Source organism: Rattus norvegicus, chromosome 11 (genome assembly GCF_036323735.1).
Source record: "Rattus norvegicus strain BN/NHsdMcwi chromosome 11, GRCr8, whole genome shotgun sequence".
Classification (NCBI taxonomy): Eukaryota; Metazoa; Chordata; class Mammalia; order Rodentia; family Muridae; genus Rattus; species Rattus norvegicus.
Window position 1 is genome coordinate 68,907,273 of NC_086029.1, and position 16,594 is coordinate 68,923,866.

Here is a 16,594-nt window from a genome sequence, read left to right on the forward strand (position 1 = left end):
GTCAGAGAACACACCTGAGCCATCATCAACACAGACACCTAACCCACTGTCAACACTGGTACCTACACCACCATCAACAGAGACTGACAACTTAATGAGACACCGTCGCCAGACAGAGACATAATTGGTTGTATATGATTTCTTTTTTCTGTCACTACATCTTTAAATTTAAGAAGTTTCAAAAATTTGAACATGCATTCGCTAGCAGCAATTATCATGTTAGAAGTAAGTGGAGTATTTGTTCCAAGTGAGGTTTTATTTATGTTAATGTCTTTACATTTTGAAATTAAAATTTGATTTAACTGATACATAATAATTATAGATATTTCTGGAGTATCATGTACATTTTGATAGCAGGCTAAGCATATCTGTTTACTCAAGACATTTATCATTTCTTTGTGCCTAAAACTTTTCAAATCTTTCCTGTAAGGTTTTAAAAATATACAGTACACAGTCATTATCTATAATTACCCTACTGTGCAGAAGCACAAAACGTCTCACTTCTGTCTAACTTTAACTTAGTTTTGATCACCCTTTCCTCATCCCTCCTACCCTCTACTTACCCAGTCACCAATCAACATCATTCTACTCTCAACTCTATGACATGAACTTTGTATTCCTTTTCTTGATCAGACCATGTAGTAATTGTCTTTAAGTACCTGGATTCTTTTGATTGACATGGATGAACCCCAAGTTTTAACCACATTGTTGCAAATGCCAGAATTTCCCTTTATGGCCAAGTACTTTTCATACAGCTGTGTGTATCATGCTTTCTTACTCTCCTCCTCAGTGCTGGACAGGTTTCTGCTTTAGTCTTCCTCTGCTGTGAATACGCTACAAAAGCTATGGAAGCTCAGATGTCTTCTCAACATTTTCAACACACCATTTCTTTTCCTCTTAGAGATATAGCTAATAATGGGATGGTCTGATTATATAGTAGTTTTATCTTTAACTTAAGAATTCTTCATGGGTTTTTTTCAGTAATGGCCATATTCATTTATATTCACTTACAGTATGTGAAGATTCCCTTCTCCAAATCCATACATCAGTTTCCTTCAGTGTCTTAAATAATAAATATTATGGGGTAAGCTGCTACCTTTTGGTGGTTTTGATTTTCATTTCCACGATGACTAATGAAAGCATTTCTTCAGGTCCCATTAAATGCCCTTTTGTATGCTTTTTTTGAGATATGCCTATTTAAGTTTATTACCCATAAAATCAAGTAATTTTTATTGAACTCTTAAGTTCCTTATTTGTCTTTAAATATCAAAGCCTTGACAGATGTGGACTTTGCAAATCTTTTCTTCTTCTCAGAAGATGGTCTTTTGTGTTATTGGCAGCTGTTTCCCTTGTTGACTGGAAGGGTTTTAGTATCATGTGATCCATTTGTCTGTTTTGATTTTGCTGCCTGAGCTTTTGGGAATCTTGTCTGAAATGGCCTTATCGATTGCTCTTTCCTGAGTATTTTCCCCAAGATTATTTCTAGTAGTTTTATACTCTATATTTATGGAATTCGATATTTATATTTAATACTGACAATTCTGTATTTATAGAATTTGATATTTATATTTGATATGTATTTGAAACCTGTATAATGTAATATGATATGTAAGTTTTCAAATCCAATATCTGAACCTTCCCTCTAGCTGCATTTGATTTTTGCAATTTCTGTGAGAAACAGTTCTAGATTCCATCCCCTTGCATGTGGGTTATCCAATCTCCCCAACATTATTCGCCAACAACACTGTCTTTTCCTAGTAAATGTGTGTGTGTGTGTGTGTGTGTGTTTGTGTGTGTGTGTGTTCTTAGCACCTTTATTGAAAATTAGAAGATGTGTGGGTTTATCACAAATTCTCTATTCTGTTCTTTTCTTCTATGTGTCTATGTTTGGCAAATACCATGCCTTTTGACTCCAAGCAGCTTCATGGTATATTTTTGTCTTAGTTAGGGTTTTACTGCTGTGAACAGACACTATGACCAAGGCAAGTCTTAAAAAGACAAGATTTAATTGGGACCGGCTTACAGGTTCAGAGGTTCAGTCAATTATCATCAAGGTGGGAACATGGAAACATCCAGGCAGGCACGGTGCCGAAGGAGCTGAGAGTTCTACATCTTCATCTGAGGGCTACTAGTGGAAGACTCACTTCCTGGCAGCTAGGGTGAGGGTCTTACAACCCACACCCACAGTGACACACCTACTCCATCAGGGTCATACCTTCTAATAGTGCCACTCCCTGGGCCGAGCGCATGAAACCATAACTATTTTGAAGTCAGGAGATTTTCAGGGTTCTTTTGTTAGTTCTGTGTAGAACTGCACTGAAATCATATGGACTTTTTGGATCACTGTGAGTAGAACAGAAATTCTTGATGATTTGAATTTCCTAGTCTTTGAGTACAGGATGTCTATTCAGTGTGTATCTTCTTTGATTTCATTATCTGATGTTTTGTGACTGTTTTTCATTGTTGAGACCTTTGGGAAGGCCGATAACAATTTTAGTGTAATTTCTCTCACCTCGTCTTTGATATACATTTCTTCAAGTCTCTATTCTTTAGGAAAGCTGTTTTCTTTGCATGTGAGTTGTGTAAGTTTCCATGAACTAACGGCCTAGTTCTTCTCATTTGTTTTCTGTCATGAACGATACCTTGCTTAGAGTGAAATCTTGGTGGCTGTCAGTGTTGAGGAAAATTCCTAAGTATTGTAATATAGTTTGTATTTGGAATGCTTTTTTAAAAATTTCTTTTATTGAATATTTTCTTTATTTACATTTCAAATGTTATCCCCTTTCCTGCTTTCCCCTCCAGAAACCCTCATACCCCTTCCCCTTGCTTCTATGAGGGTGTTCCTCCATCCTCCCATCCATTCCCTCCTGCCTCCCCACCCTGGAATTCCCCTACACTGAGGCATGGAGTCTTCACAGGACCAAGGACCTCTTCTTCCATTGATGCCTGACAAGGCCATAAGCAGCTGGAGCCATTGATTGTTCCATGTGTACTCTTTGGTTGGTGTTTTAGTCCCTGGGAACTCTGGGGTGTCTGGTTGGTTGATATTCTTGTTCTTCCTATGTGATTGCAAACCCTTTCAGCTCCTTCAGTCCTTTCTCTAACTCCTCCATTGGGGATCCCAATCTTAGTTCAATGGTTGGCTGCAACCATCTGCCTCTGTATTTGTCAGACTCTAGTGAAGTCTCTCAGGAAACAACTCTATCACACTCCTGTCAGCATGCACTTCTTGGCATCTACAATAGTGTCTGGGTTTGGTGACTCTCTCTATGGGATAAATCCCCAGGTGGGCAGTCTCTGCATGGCCTTTCCTTCAGTCTCTGCTCCACATTTTGTCTCCGAAGGGGGAACAAAATACTCATAGGAGAAAATACGGAGACAAATAAGAATTCTCCTTAATCTTTATAGAGTCAAACTGGCTAGTTTTGTGTCAACTTGACAGAAGCTAGAGTCACTGGAGAGGGAGAGAGCCTCAGTTGAGAAAATGCCTCAATAAAATTGGGCTGCAGGTAAGTCTATAGGTTATTTCTTTGTTAGTGATTGATGTGGGAGGGCCCAGGCCATTTTGGGTGGTGCCATCCCTAAGCTGGTGCTCGTGGGTTCTATAAGAAAGCAAGCTGGGCATGCCATAGATGGCAAACCAATAATGAATACTCCTCAGTGTTGCCTTATCAGTTCCTGTCTCCATGTTCCTCCCCTGTTGAGTTCCTTTCCTGACTTCCTTTGATGATGAACAGTAATCCAAGTACAAGCCAAATAAACACTTCTTCCCCAACTTGCTTTTGTCATAGTGTTTCATTGAAGAAACAGAACCCTAACTAAAGCCAGTTGATGCCAGGGTTGTAGGGTATTTCTGTAACAAATCTAAGCATGTTGTTTGGGGGAGGATTGGAACTCTGTGCAAATAAAAGCCACTGAGTGTTCATCTAATGCTTGGTGAGTTGTCCTGTAGGCTCATGGAAGATAAGAATGTTGGGGGTACACAACTGGAATGGCGGCTGCTCCTAAATCTGTTGCCTGCCTGTGACTCCCATTCCCCCAACTGGGCAGTTTTGTCTGGCCTCAGTGAGAAACACTGCACCCAGTCATACAGTAACTGATGTGCTAGGGTTGAGGGGAGATACCCAGGGGGGTTTCCCTTCTCAGAAGAGAACGGATTGGGGAAGAGCTTCAAATGGGGGTGGAGACTGGGAGAAAAGGTGGGCTGATATCTGAATGTAAAGTGACTGAATAAAATAAATAAAATAAAATAAAAGTAAGATTCTGTTTCGGGTTAGCTGGGGGCTGAAGAATCTGTGATTCATGTGATATCAGAACTACCAAAGTGAAATCTTTGATTTGCTGGCGTGGTCGATGCTGGTTTGCTGGAGCTGAGGGAGTAGTGGTGATTAAGAGAAATCAGTATCACTGAGGACAAATCTTCTGGGAAGGGTTTTACTTGAGTCAGCACACAGAAGTTGTGTTCCAGTGATGGCTAAGGTTATAGCTGATGGTACCAACTGAATTTGGTAGTGTAGGAGTGAGTCACCCAGGTTTTGAAGGCATGAGGGGATCATGGAGAGCAGCTGAGGTTTGGCACCAGAAGAGGTCAGGAGAGGACTTTGAAGGTGCAGAATTGAATGGGTCATGCAGAGAAATGGATGTTAGCTTTGTCACCATGAAGAGAATCTAGGAGAGGATATTGGTGAAGGTACAGCCTGACTGGAGCAGCAGACCCTAGAATTTTGGAGATACAAGAAACACGAGATGACCACCAAGACTAGCAACAGCAGAGGAGAGGAGCCAACAGGGAGGCTAGAATACAAGCTATGTATGCTGAAGAGAGCAGAGCCAGAGCAAGGCCTCAGGATATCATGAGTAAATTGTAGATGTTGGATGTTGAGTTATTTATATTGTTGAAATTTAGTTGTGCTTAGTTCAGATTCTGGCTGCGCCCTGGGTCTTCCCTCTTGAAGTAAGAAAGTACTTCGTTGATTTTTTTTTTATTTTTTAATTTTTAGGAACATGTAACTGAGAGATTGCATTTAAAAGATACTTTGATTTTCTTAAAGAGGCTGAATATTAACATGCTTGAATTTGTACAACCCATGAGACTCTTAAAGCTATTTGGGTATTTAATGTGAGATCTTGGATGAATAAGAAAAAAAAAAAAAGGTCGTGGTGTAACAATGATAAACTTGTGGGTTAGGCTGACAAGGGGTTAACTGTGCTTGCTAGTTTTATGTCAACTAACCAGAAGAGGGCACACCAGGACAGGGCATCAGATCCCATTAGAGATGGTTGTGAGACACCATGTGGTTTCCTGGGAATGGAACTTAAGTAGTAATTGATGTGGGTGGGCCTAGCCTTTTGTGGCAGGTGGTCCTGAGTTCAATAAGAAATAGACTGAGGAAGACCTCCGGTTTAGACTCTCTCCACAAAATGTCTGGCACCAGAGCTTATCTGTGGCTGCCTCTCTGATGACAGCTAGACAATGTACCTGTCTTTTAGTAAAGCAAAATGTCATTACGAATCTTTTTTTCCTTCCTTCCTTCCTTCCTTCCTTCCTTCCTTCCTTCCATTCTCTTCTTTCTTTCTTCCTTTCTTTCTTATTTTCTTTTTTCTTCCTTTCTTTCACCAGCTGTGTAATGTTCTACCCTAGGACTCTGGGCTATCCAATATCTGGGTATTGGCCATCCAGGCAGTATAGGCACTGGCTGCCTCTTACAGGGTGGGCCTTGGGTTAAACTAAACATTGGTTGGTCACTCCCTCCTGTTTTCTACTAACATCTTGTAGGCAGGACATATTGGAGGTAGAGGATTTAGAGGCTGGTTTGGTGTCTGGGTTTGCCTCTCCATGGTCTGTAGAGTACCCTCTCGCAGCAGCAAAGAGACTAGAATGTGGAGGTGCAGGCTCCAAACCTTAGCTCTACCCTCTCTATCTTCAGTGAGCTGAAAGAAAGTTGTCCTCAGCAATGGATTCCACTGTGAGGTTTTAGAGGGTGACCTTCAGTCCTAGCATTGTTTAGGGATCTCCACTGTATGTCCTCAACTAAAAACTTAACTGGATATAACCCAGTCCACTGCTAGAAGCCTTTCCTGGCTACAAAAGATGGCCAGTTCAAACTTTATATCCTCTAACATTAGGAGTTCTCACTAGGGCCACCCTCATAGAATACAAGAAGTTTCCACTGCACTGGATTTCCGTACTACCTCCCAAATCCTCCCTAATTCTGTCTTTCTTCTGTTTTTCGTTCCATCCCCCGAAATATGATCCCTCCCCTTCCCATCCCCGCCCACCTCCAATCCACACACAGAATCTATTATTTTCTCTTCCCAGGAAAAAATCCATGCTTCCTCCTGTAGCCCCACTTTTATAGACCTCCCCTTCACCTACCCGGGTCTGTGGATGGTAGCTTTCTGTCATTCACTTAACATTTTTTACCAGCAGACACAGGGTGTCTCCACCCATTATAAAACTTGTGCTTTATGCGCCACCTAGTGGTCATAACATGTAAGTGACCGTGTCTCAATGAGCAAGACCTGAGCAGTGTACTTCTTGGACTTGCAGTTGAATGTATAAACTATCATTGCCTCCAGCATGAAGCAGCGGGTCTGACGTGCTATGGGATGTCAGCACACGCTGGAAGACAAAAATTTTTCTTCATTTTTCTACGGTCAGTTGGGTAGAGTTCCTGTCACTGGATGGCTCTATCAGAAAGAGCTTTATTTCTTTTTTTTCTTTTTTTTCTTTTTTCTTTTTTTCGGAGCTGGGGACCGAACCCAGGGCCTTGTGCTCGCTAGGCAAGCGCTCTTCCGCTGAGCTAAATCCCCAACCCCTATTTTAAATTATCTTTAATCTTTTTTTTTTTTTTTTTTACAGTCCAGCCACTATCCCCCTCCAGATCCGGCCTCTGAGAGTTCCTCATCCCATCCCCCCCCCCCCCCCCCCCCCGTCTCTGAGAGGATCTCCCCCTCCCAGTCCCCACACGGACCTGCCAGGCCTCCCCACTCCCTAGGACCTCAAGTCTCTTCACTCACTGAGTCAAGAGCCAGCAGTTCTCTACTGTATATGTGTCAGAGGCCACCAGCTAATGTATGCTTCCTGGTTGGTGAGAGGCTCAGTGTCTTGAGAGATCTGGGGGTGTCCAGGTTAGTTGAGACTGCTGGTCTTCCTATGGGATCCCCCTCTTCCTCAACTTCCAGTCTTTCCCTAACTCAACCACAGAGGTCCCTGACTTCAGACCATTGGTTGGATGTAAGTATCTGTGTCTGTCTTGATCAGCTGCCCATTTTTGGTGGGATTGCGAGCTGGTACAACCACTCTGGATATCAATCTGGAGGTTCCTCAGAAAATTGGAAATAAATCTATCAGGAAATAAATGTACCACTCTTGGGCATATAGTCAAAAGATACCCCACCATGCCACAGGGGCAAATACTCCACTATGTTCATGGCAACCTTATTTGTGATAGCCAGAAGCTGGAAACAACCCAAATGTCCCACAAAAGAAGAAAGGATACAGAAAACGTGGTTCCTCTACACAATGGAATACTACTCAGCTATTAAGAGCAAGGGCATCATGAGTTTTGCAGGCAAATGGATGGAACTAGAAAATATCATCCTGAATGAGGTAACTCAGACCCAAAGGGACGTGCATGGTATGTACTTACTAATAAATGGGTATTAGGCAAAAAGGTACAGAATCCTCAGGATACAATCCATAGAACTCAAGAAGGTTAGCAAGCAGGAGGGCCCAAATGAGGACACTTCATTTGGGATGGAGAAGAAAACAATCATGGGGGCAGAGGAATGGAGGGACCTGGGTGGGTGAGGGGAGGGGAAATGGGTAGATGGTTCTAGCACCTATAAGAAACCTTTCTAGACCCATCTCAATTTTGTGATCAGAAAAGTCTTCCATAAGCCAGGTATTTAAACTCTTGGTCCCCAATTGATGGCATTGTTTGAAGAATGTTTCAGAATCTTTTGGAAGTGTGGCCTTGATGGAAGGAGTAGGTAACTGGGGCCAGGCTTTGAGTATGGAGAGTGCTTTCCTCCCAGTGTTCTCTCTGCTTTGTACTTGTGGTTGAAGATGTGATCTCTCTGGCTGCTGTGCCTTCTGGTCACTTAGGGACGCTCACTCCTCTTGCAGCCGTAAGCCCAATAAATCTTTTTCCATATGCTGCTGCTGCTGCTCTTAGTCATGCTGCTTTAGCCCAGCTAGAAAAATGTAACCAATATAGTTAAGTGTTCCTGTAAAGCTTTCAGCAAGGCGAAGCTTCAGTTCCAGGGCTTCCTGTGATTCATTTAATCTATCCCTTGGTTCTTAATCTGTTTTAAGGAACACTGCAGGGCAGTCCAATAGCCAGAAGGAAAGCGCCTTTGGATTTTCAGGAAGTGTGTTTACAGGTAGCTCTGAGCCCTTAGGACCTCTAAAGCTCTAGATAAGGTCTCATACCTGGTAACTATAGTCACTCACACGTGCGCGCGCGCACACACATACATGCATGCATTCACGCACGTACACACACACACACACACACGCGCGCGCGCGCGCACACACGCACTCACGCACGCACACACACACTGGCCTTTAATATACCAAATTGTAAAATAAAGTTTTTCATTTTTTTCTAGGGTGTCTGTATGAATCCCCTTACCCCCTTACCTTTTTCCAGATCATTGTTCTGCTCTCTGTACAAGACCACAGGATGAACCAGGTTTCCGAATCAATTTATTGTCCACTTCAATTGTGTCGCCCTCTACTGCCTTCTGGCACCCAGTGATGAGAATGCAGACAAAACATTCATACACATAAAATAAGATAAGTAAATCTTAAAAAATATATAGAGTGATTCTTTTACGTTTTTGCTATATTACTCTAACATAACAAGCAGAGGCGAGAACCTGAGTTCTCTGAGGAACGGGGAGGGGGAACTTGGAGGGGGAAGGTCGGAGAAGAGAGGGCGTGGTCCGCGCTCGCCTCATCCACACTAGGAGCTGTAGCGACTGCGTGTGCGTGTGCGGTAGAGGGGGCTGAATGGTCGTGTCCCTGTGACAGGTGTTGCGGAGATACCCTCCACAGTGGAAGAGCTCAGACCCGGAGACGCTGGTGTCTTACTGCGGCCCAGAGCAAGGATGGGCAGTCCGGTGAGTGGAGATGCGAAAGAGGGCGGAATGGGGCGATCTGGAGCCGCGGAGCGGAGCCAGCGAGGGAAGCCAAGAGGCTGTTCGTTGGAGAACCGGGTATCGGGGATTAGGGCTCTGTAAGGAGTCACGGGCTGGGCTGGGGCCGGGAAAAAGCCCAGGAACGCGTGTCCCTGGGGTAGGCGGCTTTGCACATTGCTGCTATTCCATGGCGAAAACATGGCCAGAGCTCCATGGAGCCTCACGTCCCCTGTGTTGGTCTTCTACCTGCAGCAGGGGTGTAGCCTAGTAATCTTGCTTTCTCTCTCTCTCTTGCTGCATCTCTGGTCCTTGCCTAGGAAGCCATCAAGCATCTAGTAGTGCTGGGGCGAGCAAGCTTCCAAAAGGACTGTCAGCTCCAGCTCAGTGGTCTTGTTAAAAACCAAGATATTTAGAGAGGCCGACATCTTGAGTCTTCAGTAGCGTTTATGAGGCAGAATTTTTTTTAAAAGAGGGGTGGTCATAATCCCTATTCTTTATACACAGGGGATTGGTAGAATTGGGTGAGAATCTAAATGCAATTAAACCCCTCAGGTACTGCTTTTCACGGGGCTGGCAAAGACCACAGACCCATTATTGCGTTACCTTTCTTAACAAAGAGGAACGCTGCTCTGCCAGCTAGATGCTTTTAATGTTCTACAAGGGATTGCTTTCCAATGTTTTACAAATTATCGGGGAGAGAGGTTCATCTTTTTTTTTCTTCTAAGTTCCTGTGGCTGCAATGAAGATACAAAATCACACCTAGAAAGAATAGGAGAATGAGAGCTGTGCACCCAGCCTGTGTGTAGTTGCCAGCTAAGCCCCAGGAGCTAATGAGCATCCACCTTCTTGATAAAAATTATAGTAGGATTTTTTTTTTTTTTTTTTGGCTTCATGACTGGACTCTCTGGTAAATTCTTGATTGGTTAATCTTTTAGCATCTGTTAAATTCAAGGCACTACATTCAGTGCTTTAACTGAGGAATTGTCACCACACCTGGGATCTCGCTGCAGCATTGACTTGCTGCTTTGCAGACGAGCTCCTAGGATCTTTACCACTCGAAAATGCCATTTTAGATTTTTGAATATTTGCATATGCACAATAAGATCTCTTGGGAGCGGGACTCTGGACTAAGCAGGGAATCCATTCATTTCTCATGTAGGTCTTACATACACAGATAATGCCATGATTATACGGTTCCCTCTTGGCGACTGTAACCGTCGCATGATGGCAGGTGTGGAATTTTTTTACAAGACGACTGCCAGTACTTGGAAGTTTTAGATATTAAAGCATTATGATTTTCCAATTTCCCACCTATGTTTCATTTAACCCTGAGACTAGTACTGACGTCTTCCCCCAGGCTCCAGAGAGGTTAATAATGTGTCTTACCTAGTACATTTAGGATTCACTTTAGACTGGCGTGTGCCCTGGTTACCACCCGGCAATCCCACATCATCTTTCTGAGAAACAGGAAGCCTACCACTGTCCGGCATGGACCAGAGAAGAATATAAATAAACGTGAAATCTTAATAGTGAAGCCTCTCCTTTGACTCCCTGGTCCCCAATCTCTGTGGTTTTTGTTTTTCACCATCCCCAGGACCCACTTCTCAGTCTTACGCATGCATCTGCTTTTCCTCTTGTCCTACAACACTGTTATTTTTCACAACAAAAGCCAGGTATTCCTGCATTTTCTTATTACAGCTTTCTTATTTTCTTATTACTGCTAGGGTCTAGGCTTCATTGTGAAAGAAAGGCATAATGGTTAAAAATAATGGTGTGGAATTAGCATGCCACAATCTGCTAAATGGAGATAAGTAAAATAGATTGATCCTTTGCTGCAGAACCAGAGGATACATTTAGCTAGATCGTTCCAGCTACCTTACATGATAGAAAGAATGGAGAACAGGCTGAACAATATGGAGAAAAAATTCCCGAAGTCCCCAGGGTACTTCAGAGCTAAAGCCCTTTTATAAGGTGGTGTGGATGTACAGGAAAAGGAGAGGGAGAGCAAAGGTTGCATGCATCATTTTAGGGAGCTTGTCACTTAACTTCCTAAAGGGTAGTGACTTTGTTGTGACCCTTAGATCAATGAAGTCAAGAGAAGTCTCAAGGTAGGCATGGCGTACTTGAGTCCTCACCCCCAGCCAAACATCCATCATCTGTGTAAACAACAATTTGTACCAAGGATCGCTCAGATGATAGAATTTTTAATTTTTCTGTAGCCTTAAGTTTGTAAGGAAAACCCAACTATGCCATGTGGGTGGATACCAGAGCACCCAACTTTGTGGTTCTCCAGAAAGTCTGAAAAACTGGGGTGTGAAAACAGAAAAGCACTCAGGTCTGGGGTGGCATTGGAGATGTCCACAGGACAAAACATCACCTCTATCAGGGTGATGAAAGATCACAAAGAATACCAGGACAAGGACTATAATGGGGGTTCTATGTTTGTGACCCAGAATTTCAGTGAGTGTGGGCAAAGCCAGGTCTTCTCTCTGACTGCCTACACCTACAGGGTACAGTTGGCCTCAACAGAGGCACCCACACTTTGTTCCACTGTTCATTTTGTATGACTTCAAATTGCAGACCATGGCTAGGACGACTCTCCTTCTTGTGCTACCTAAACCCAACAGAAGATGAGTATGGACTTTTCCAGTTAAGTTTTTGCCCTATTTATAAAGTCACTGTTTAGGAAAACTCAAGTTTACATAATGAGATTAATGAACTGGTGTGTCACTTCTCCCGGTAACATTCCCTCCACTAAGTTTTAAGTCGTGGCATACACAAACCAAAGCAAAAATTCCATACAGTGGGAAAGAAAAGGATATTAAAATTGAAGTGCTCTCACTGGGTAGAGGAATTCTTGTACCACATCAAAATTACTTCCAGATCTTCAAACACTGTTTTCCAGCGCTGGGTGTGGTAGAACACACCAGCAATTCCAACTCGGGAAACAGAAACAGGAGGACTAGGAGTTCAAGGCTATCCTTGGCTACATATCAAATGCCAAGACCACCCTAGACTACATGCTATTCTACTTCATCCTACCCCAACCAGACTCTTCATTTTTTTAAAGACTCTATTCAATTTCTCTACTATCTAACCCTAAGACCATAGGAAAACAGAAATCAGAAGACAACGAGAATTTAGGGCAATGAGATTGACTCACTTTAGAGATGTTGTGGAAAATAATCTCTAGAGGTCACTGTATCTGAGAGGTCTGGCAAAAACAGGGCTTCATTCAGGCACACCTTGAGAATGACAAGAGTCCCTCAGATGGCAAACCATCCTTTGACAACCATCTCTTGCCAAACCCCCAAACCAAGGCAATTTAAATGGATATGGTTCAATGATTTAGAAATAATCTTCAATTTATCAAGGTAGCAGAGGCTGTCTCTATGTAGAGGTTGATAACATACACGTTTAGAATAGGGTGTCCACACAGATTTGTTATATCAGTAGATCAGAGCAATTTGATTTGGTGAATATTGACATTCTTGTGAGCCAAGAAAAGGGGGAAAAGTGAAATAACACTGATTCTATATACATTGCCTTTGCCCTAACTCCAGGAACCCAGTGCTCTCTGAGAGTGGTATTTTCTGGGAGTGTGGCAAACCACACTGTAGTGTTATATTTTCCCCATTCACAAGGAAGAAGAGAAAGAAGGGCAGTCTTGGGAAGGGGGAAGGGAAATGCTAGGCAGGTGGTTAATATATTGGAGTCAGAGTCTAGGTTTGAAGGCATATGGTGGACTGTGTTTTGGAAGAAGTTATGGCCAAAAGCAGACTAGTAAGCTCAGTCAAGACATAAACATGGGAAGATGGTCTGCAAAGAATTAAGGCCCATTAGACCCTTAAGGAGGAAGTTCTACTCTGAAGCATGAGCTTCAAACTGACACAAACAAGAAAAGTACTTTAGAGGGAAAGCCTATGAAAATGCACACCTAAGTCAGTGAGGGCAATGCACACAGGGGGGTGCATCACAGTAAACTACCAAGGCAGAGAATGATGTGTGCACTTCAAAGCAGGGAAGGTAAGCTCCTCTACTACGAAGCTATAGAGAGTTTTTGGGAGAAAGATCATGAGGCCTCCCCCTCATGATCTAGGCAAAGAATTACAGGAAGCTAAGGAATGCTGAGACCAAGAGAAATAACCTTCCCAATGGAAGAACATGCACTTGATTATCCAATAGAAAATGGTCAGCCCTGAAAATATATGCAAACAACTAACTATATATTTTCAGCCCTGAAAATATATGCAAACAACTAACAACTAAACATGTACTGAGCATGTATATACAACAACAAGATAAAGAGTCTAAGAATTTGAAAGACAGCAAGGGAAAGGGGAATAATATTATACATATTGTATATATATTCATATATAAAATACATATATAATGTTAATATGTACATATGCACATTATACATATATAAATTTCTCTGTGTGTTATATATACACATATATATGTATATATAAATCTTTCCTCTTTCCTTTGCTGACTTTCAAATCCTTGGACTCTTTAATTGTTGTTGCATATATATATATATTTATATATATACATATATTACATATACATAAATACACAGTATGTATATATACATGTATTATATGTGTATAATATAATATATTACATACAACTTGTAATATATTATTGAAAGAGAACAAAGAAAAGGGGAAGTATACTTATTATAATCTCAAAAATATTTAAATGAAAAAAGAAAGTGCCAACCCATGCAACAATGAATTTAAGGAAGATTACTTTAATAACATGTAAGTATTTTCCAATATGTAAAATGGGTTAGTAGAGTAGGGGGTCTCTACTTTATCTCTCAAGGTCTCCAAAGCACCGGTCAGAGTGCTTAGCACAGATAAACTCAATAGATGAGGAAAGAAAAGAAGCATTGCCCGAGGCTCAGGTAGATCTGCTTGGAGGTTTTACAATGCAACTTCCTCTTCTGTACAAGTAGTTTGCTATGAAAATAATTAAAAATAGTACAAAAGTCCCAATGACAAGTGCTGAGACCAGGGTACTAGAGCAAGGACTTCACATGGGAGAATTTCTTGTGTAAAGTGACTAAGTAAATATCTGGGAAGGAGAAGAGTCTGGCAGCCAGTGAGACTTTCTCGTCTAGGGGGGAAAAACGTCCAAAAGAAACACTTCACACAGTAAAGTGATGATGAATTTCCTGTCATTGATAAAGTTGTTAACCCATGCTGTTCCATTTTTCCTTTCAATTGGTGTGGAAGGAAGAGGCAAAGGAACCAGAGTACTAGAAAACTCGGCAGTTTGAAGGGTCTGAAAGGTTGGCCAGGAAGAGCTTGGTGTGCAAGGAGGAAACACAGAGGTATAAGGCCTGCAAGCACCCACGTGGGTGCTGAGCTCCAGGGGATGGGCCTCTAGGACTTCATGGAGCATCTGGTGGGAACTTTTAGCCAATTTCATAATGCCTGTCAGATTGCTCGGGCCTAGAAACTTATTAAATGCGATCCTGACAAATCAGCAAAAGCTTGATAATCCTCACGATCACATTTTTTTGAGATAGAAAGGTACAAAAAATATTTTTACATTCGTAACTAATTTTAAAAACCAACAGTGCTATAGTTGTCCCCTAGGAGGCTTTGCCAGTGCTTGACCAATACAGAGGCGGATGCTCGAAGACAACCACTAGACTGATCAAAGGGATCCCAGTGGAGGAGTTAAGGGAAGGACTGGAGGAGCTGAAGGGATTTGCAGCCCCATTAGAAGAACAATATCAATCAACCAGACTCCCCAGAGCTCCCAGGGACTAAACCACCAACCAAAGAATACACATGGAGGGATCCATGGTTCCAGCTGTCTATGTAGCAGAGGATGGACTTATCTAGCATCAGTGGGAGGGGAGACCCTTGGTCTTGTGAAGTCTCGATACCCCAGCACAGGGGAATGCTAGGGTGGTGAGGTGGGAGTGAGTGGGTGGGTGGGGGAGCACCCTCATAAAAGCAGGGGTGAGGGGGGATGAGGTAAAGGGTTTGTAGAGAGGAAACCAGAAACGAGGATAACGTTTGAAAGGTAAATAAATAAAATAACCAATAAAAATCCAACAGTGTTTTATGCACAGGGTCAGACAGTTTGTCGGTGTGGTTATGATTGTATGAAGTTTGGAGCCAGTGCTTGGGTTTGAGTCTTGTCTCTACTACTTCCTGTCTATGCTACCTGAAGAAAGCTACTTAAAATCTCTCCTTCACATTCTACATTGTGCAAGCGTTGATATGAACAGCACCTTCTTCGTAGCTTCCTGAAGTGTTGGGTGAAGTAGTTGATCTCAAGTGTTAATGACAGCGCCAGGTACATTATGTGTTCAATATATGTTAGTCTTGTGACTATTAGTAGCTTAGTCACCAAAAGCAAACTAAAGTTGAAATAAATGTTTTGATACATTTATCATGTATGTATCTATTCCCGTCATTTATTCTTGTCCCCTGGTCTTTCAGACCAGATAGTCATGTATCTACTACCCTAGGTGAAGAACATTATCACTGAAAGTCAGAGAAGTTTCCGAAAACAAAGTTTTGTGATAATATTAGCCTAGATACTCAAGCTTTAAAACCCCACACGCTGAAAGAGGAGGGAAAAGTTCATTCCAGAAAGAATTGTTGACAAGCTCCAGAGTGGTGGAAGAACCAGCTTTTCTGACCCTAGGGAGATAAGGGTATTCCAGTCCAAGAGAAGGAAAAGGCTGACTGGTGTCTACAGCCAAAGCCAGGCACCAACTTGTATAAAAGAAGGAATATTGTATCCTACCCCCTTGCAACTGAGAATCAAACATAGAACCTGTATATAGGTCTTGAGTCCCAAAGAAGACAGAATGAACTATAGCAGACTGCCACAGGCACTTAGATAATGAATTTCCTTTGCTCAGTTCAAGGAGAACCTGGAGTAGTTTACAAGAGAGCTGCAGTTGGCCTGTGAAGTAATAATTATATGAAGCATGGTCTTAGTGACTGAGAGAAACACAGCTATCTTAGCAAACACAAGGTAGAAAAATGGTTGTAATAAAAGACCAGAGCAGCCCCATGCTGTGCCTTGGTGTGCCGTAAGCCTCCATACCTTCCTGGATTGCAGATGTAATGCCAGAACTGGGGAGCTTCATAGAGTGTTGGGGTGCTTGGAAGCTGAATGGACAGAAGGTACTACTTTGACTGAAAGGAAGTTTCTAGCCCCAGTTGGAATGGCAAGGTGAAATAAAAATGAAATTCAGTTCATGAAAATTACAGAGAAAGTTAGCAGTAGTATAAAAAAAATATAGAATTATGGCTACTGAGATGGCTCAGTGTCTTGAGGCCCCTGCTGCACAAGTCTGGTGACCCAAGTTCAGTCCCTGAAACTCACATGAAGGTGAAAGGAGAGAACCGAATTCCATCAGCCTGGTTCCTGACACACCCTGACCTTCACACATAAAGCATAGTTCTTG

At 42.3% G+C, this 16,594-nt stretch overlaps 2 protein-coding genes across 5 annotated transcripts in view; both read left to right on the forward strand.

The window, feature by feature from the left end:
* Cd200l1 (CD200 molecule like 1) overlaps positions 1 to 16,371 on the forward strand; it is a 66,997-nt gene extending 50,626 nt beyond the window's left edge. For both annotated transcript variants that reach the window (XM_039088891.2, XM_001065185.7), the window contains one exon: positions 1 to 16,371. In XM_039088891.2, coding sequence (XP_038944819.1) covers positions 1 to 124 — 124 coding nt within the window. In that variant the 3' untranslated portion in view covers positions 125 to 16,371.
* Cd200 (Cd200 molecule) overlaps positions 8,928 to 16,594 on the forward strand; it is a 27,371-nt gene continuing 19,704 nt past the window's right edge. The window contains exon 1 of one of the 3 annotated variants that reach the window (XM_017597873.2): positions 8,928 to 9,129. Coding sequence is in view for 2 of the 3 variants with exons in the window: in XM_006248325.5 (XP_006248387.2) it covers positions 9,118 to 9,225 (108 nt within the window). In the remaining variant the exon portion in view is untranslated. Of the gene's footprint in view, positions 9,226 to 16,594 lie in introns of all 3 variants that reach the window. The other 2 variants (XM_006248325.5, NM_031518.3) reach the window with 2 other exon arrangements.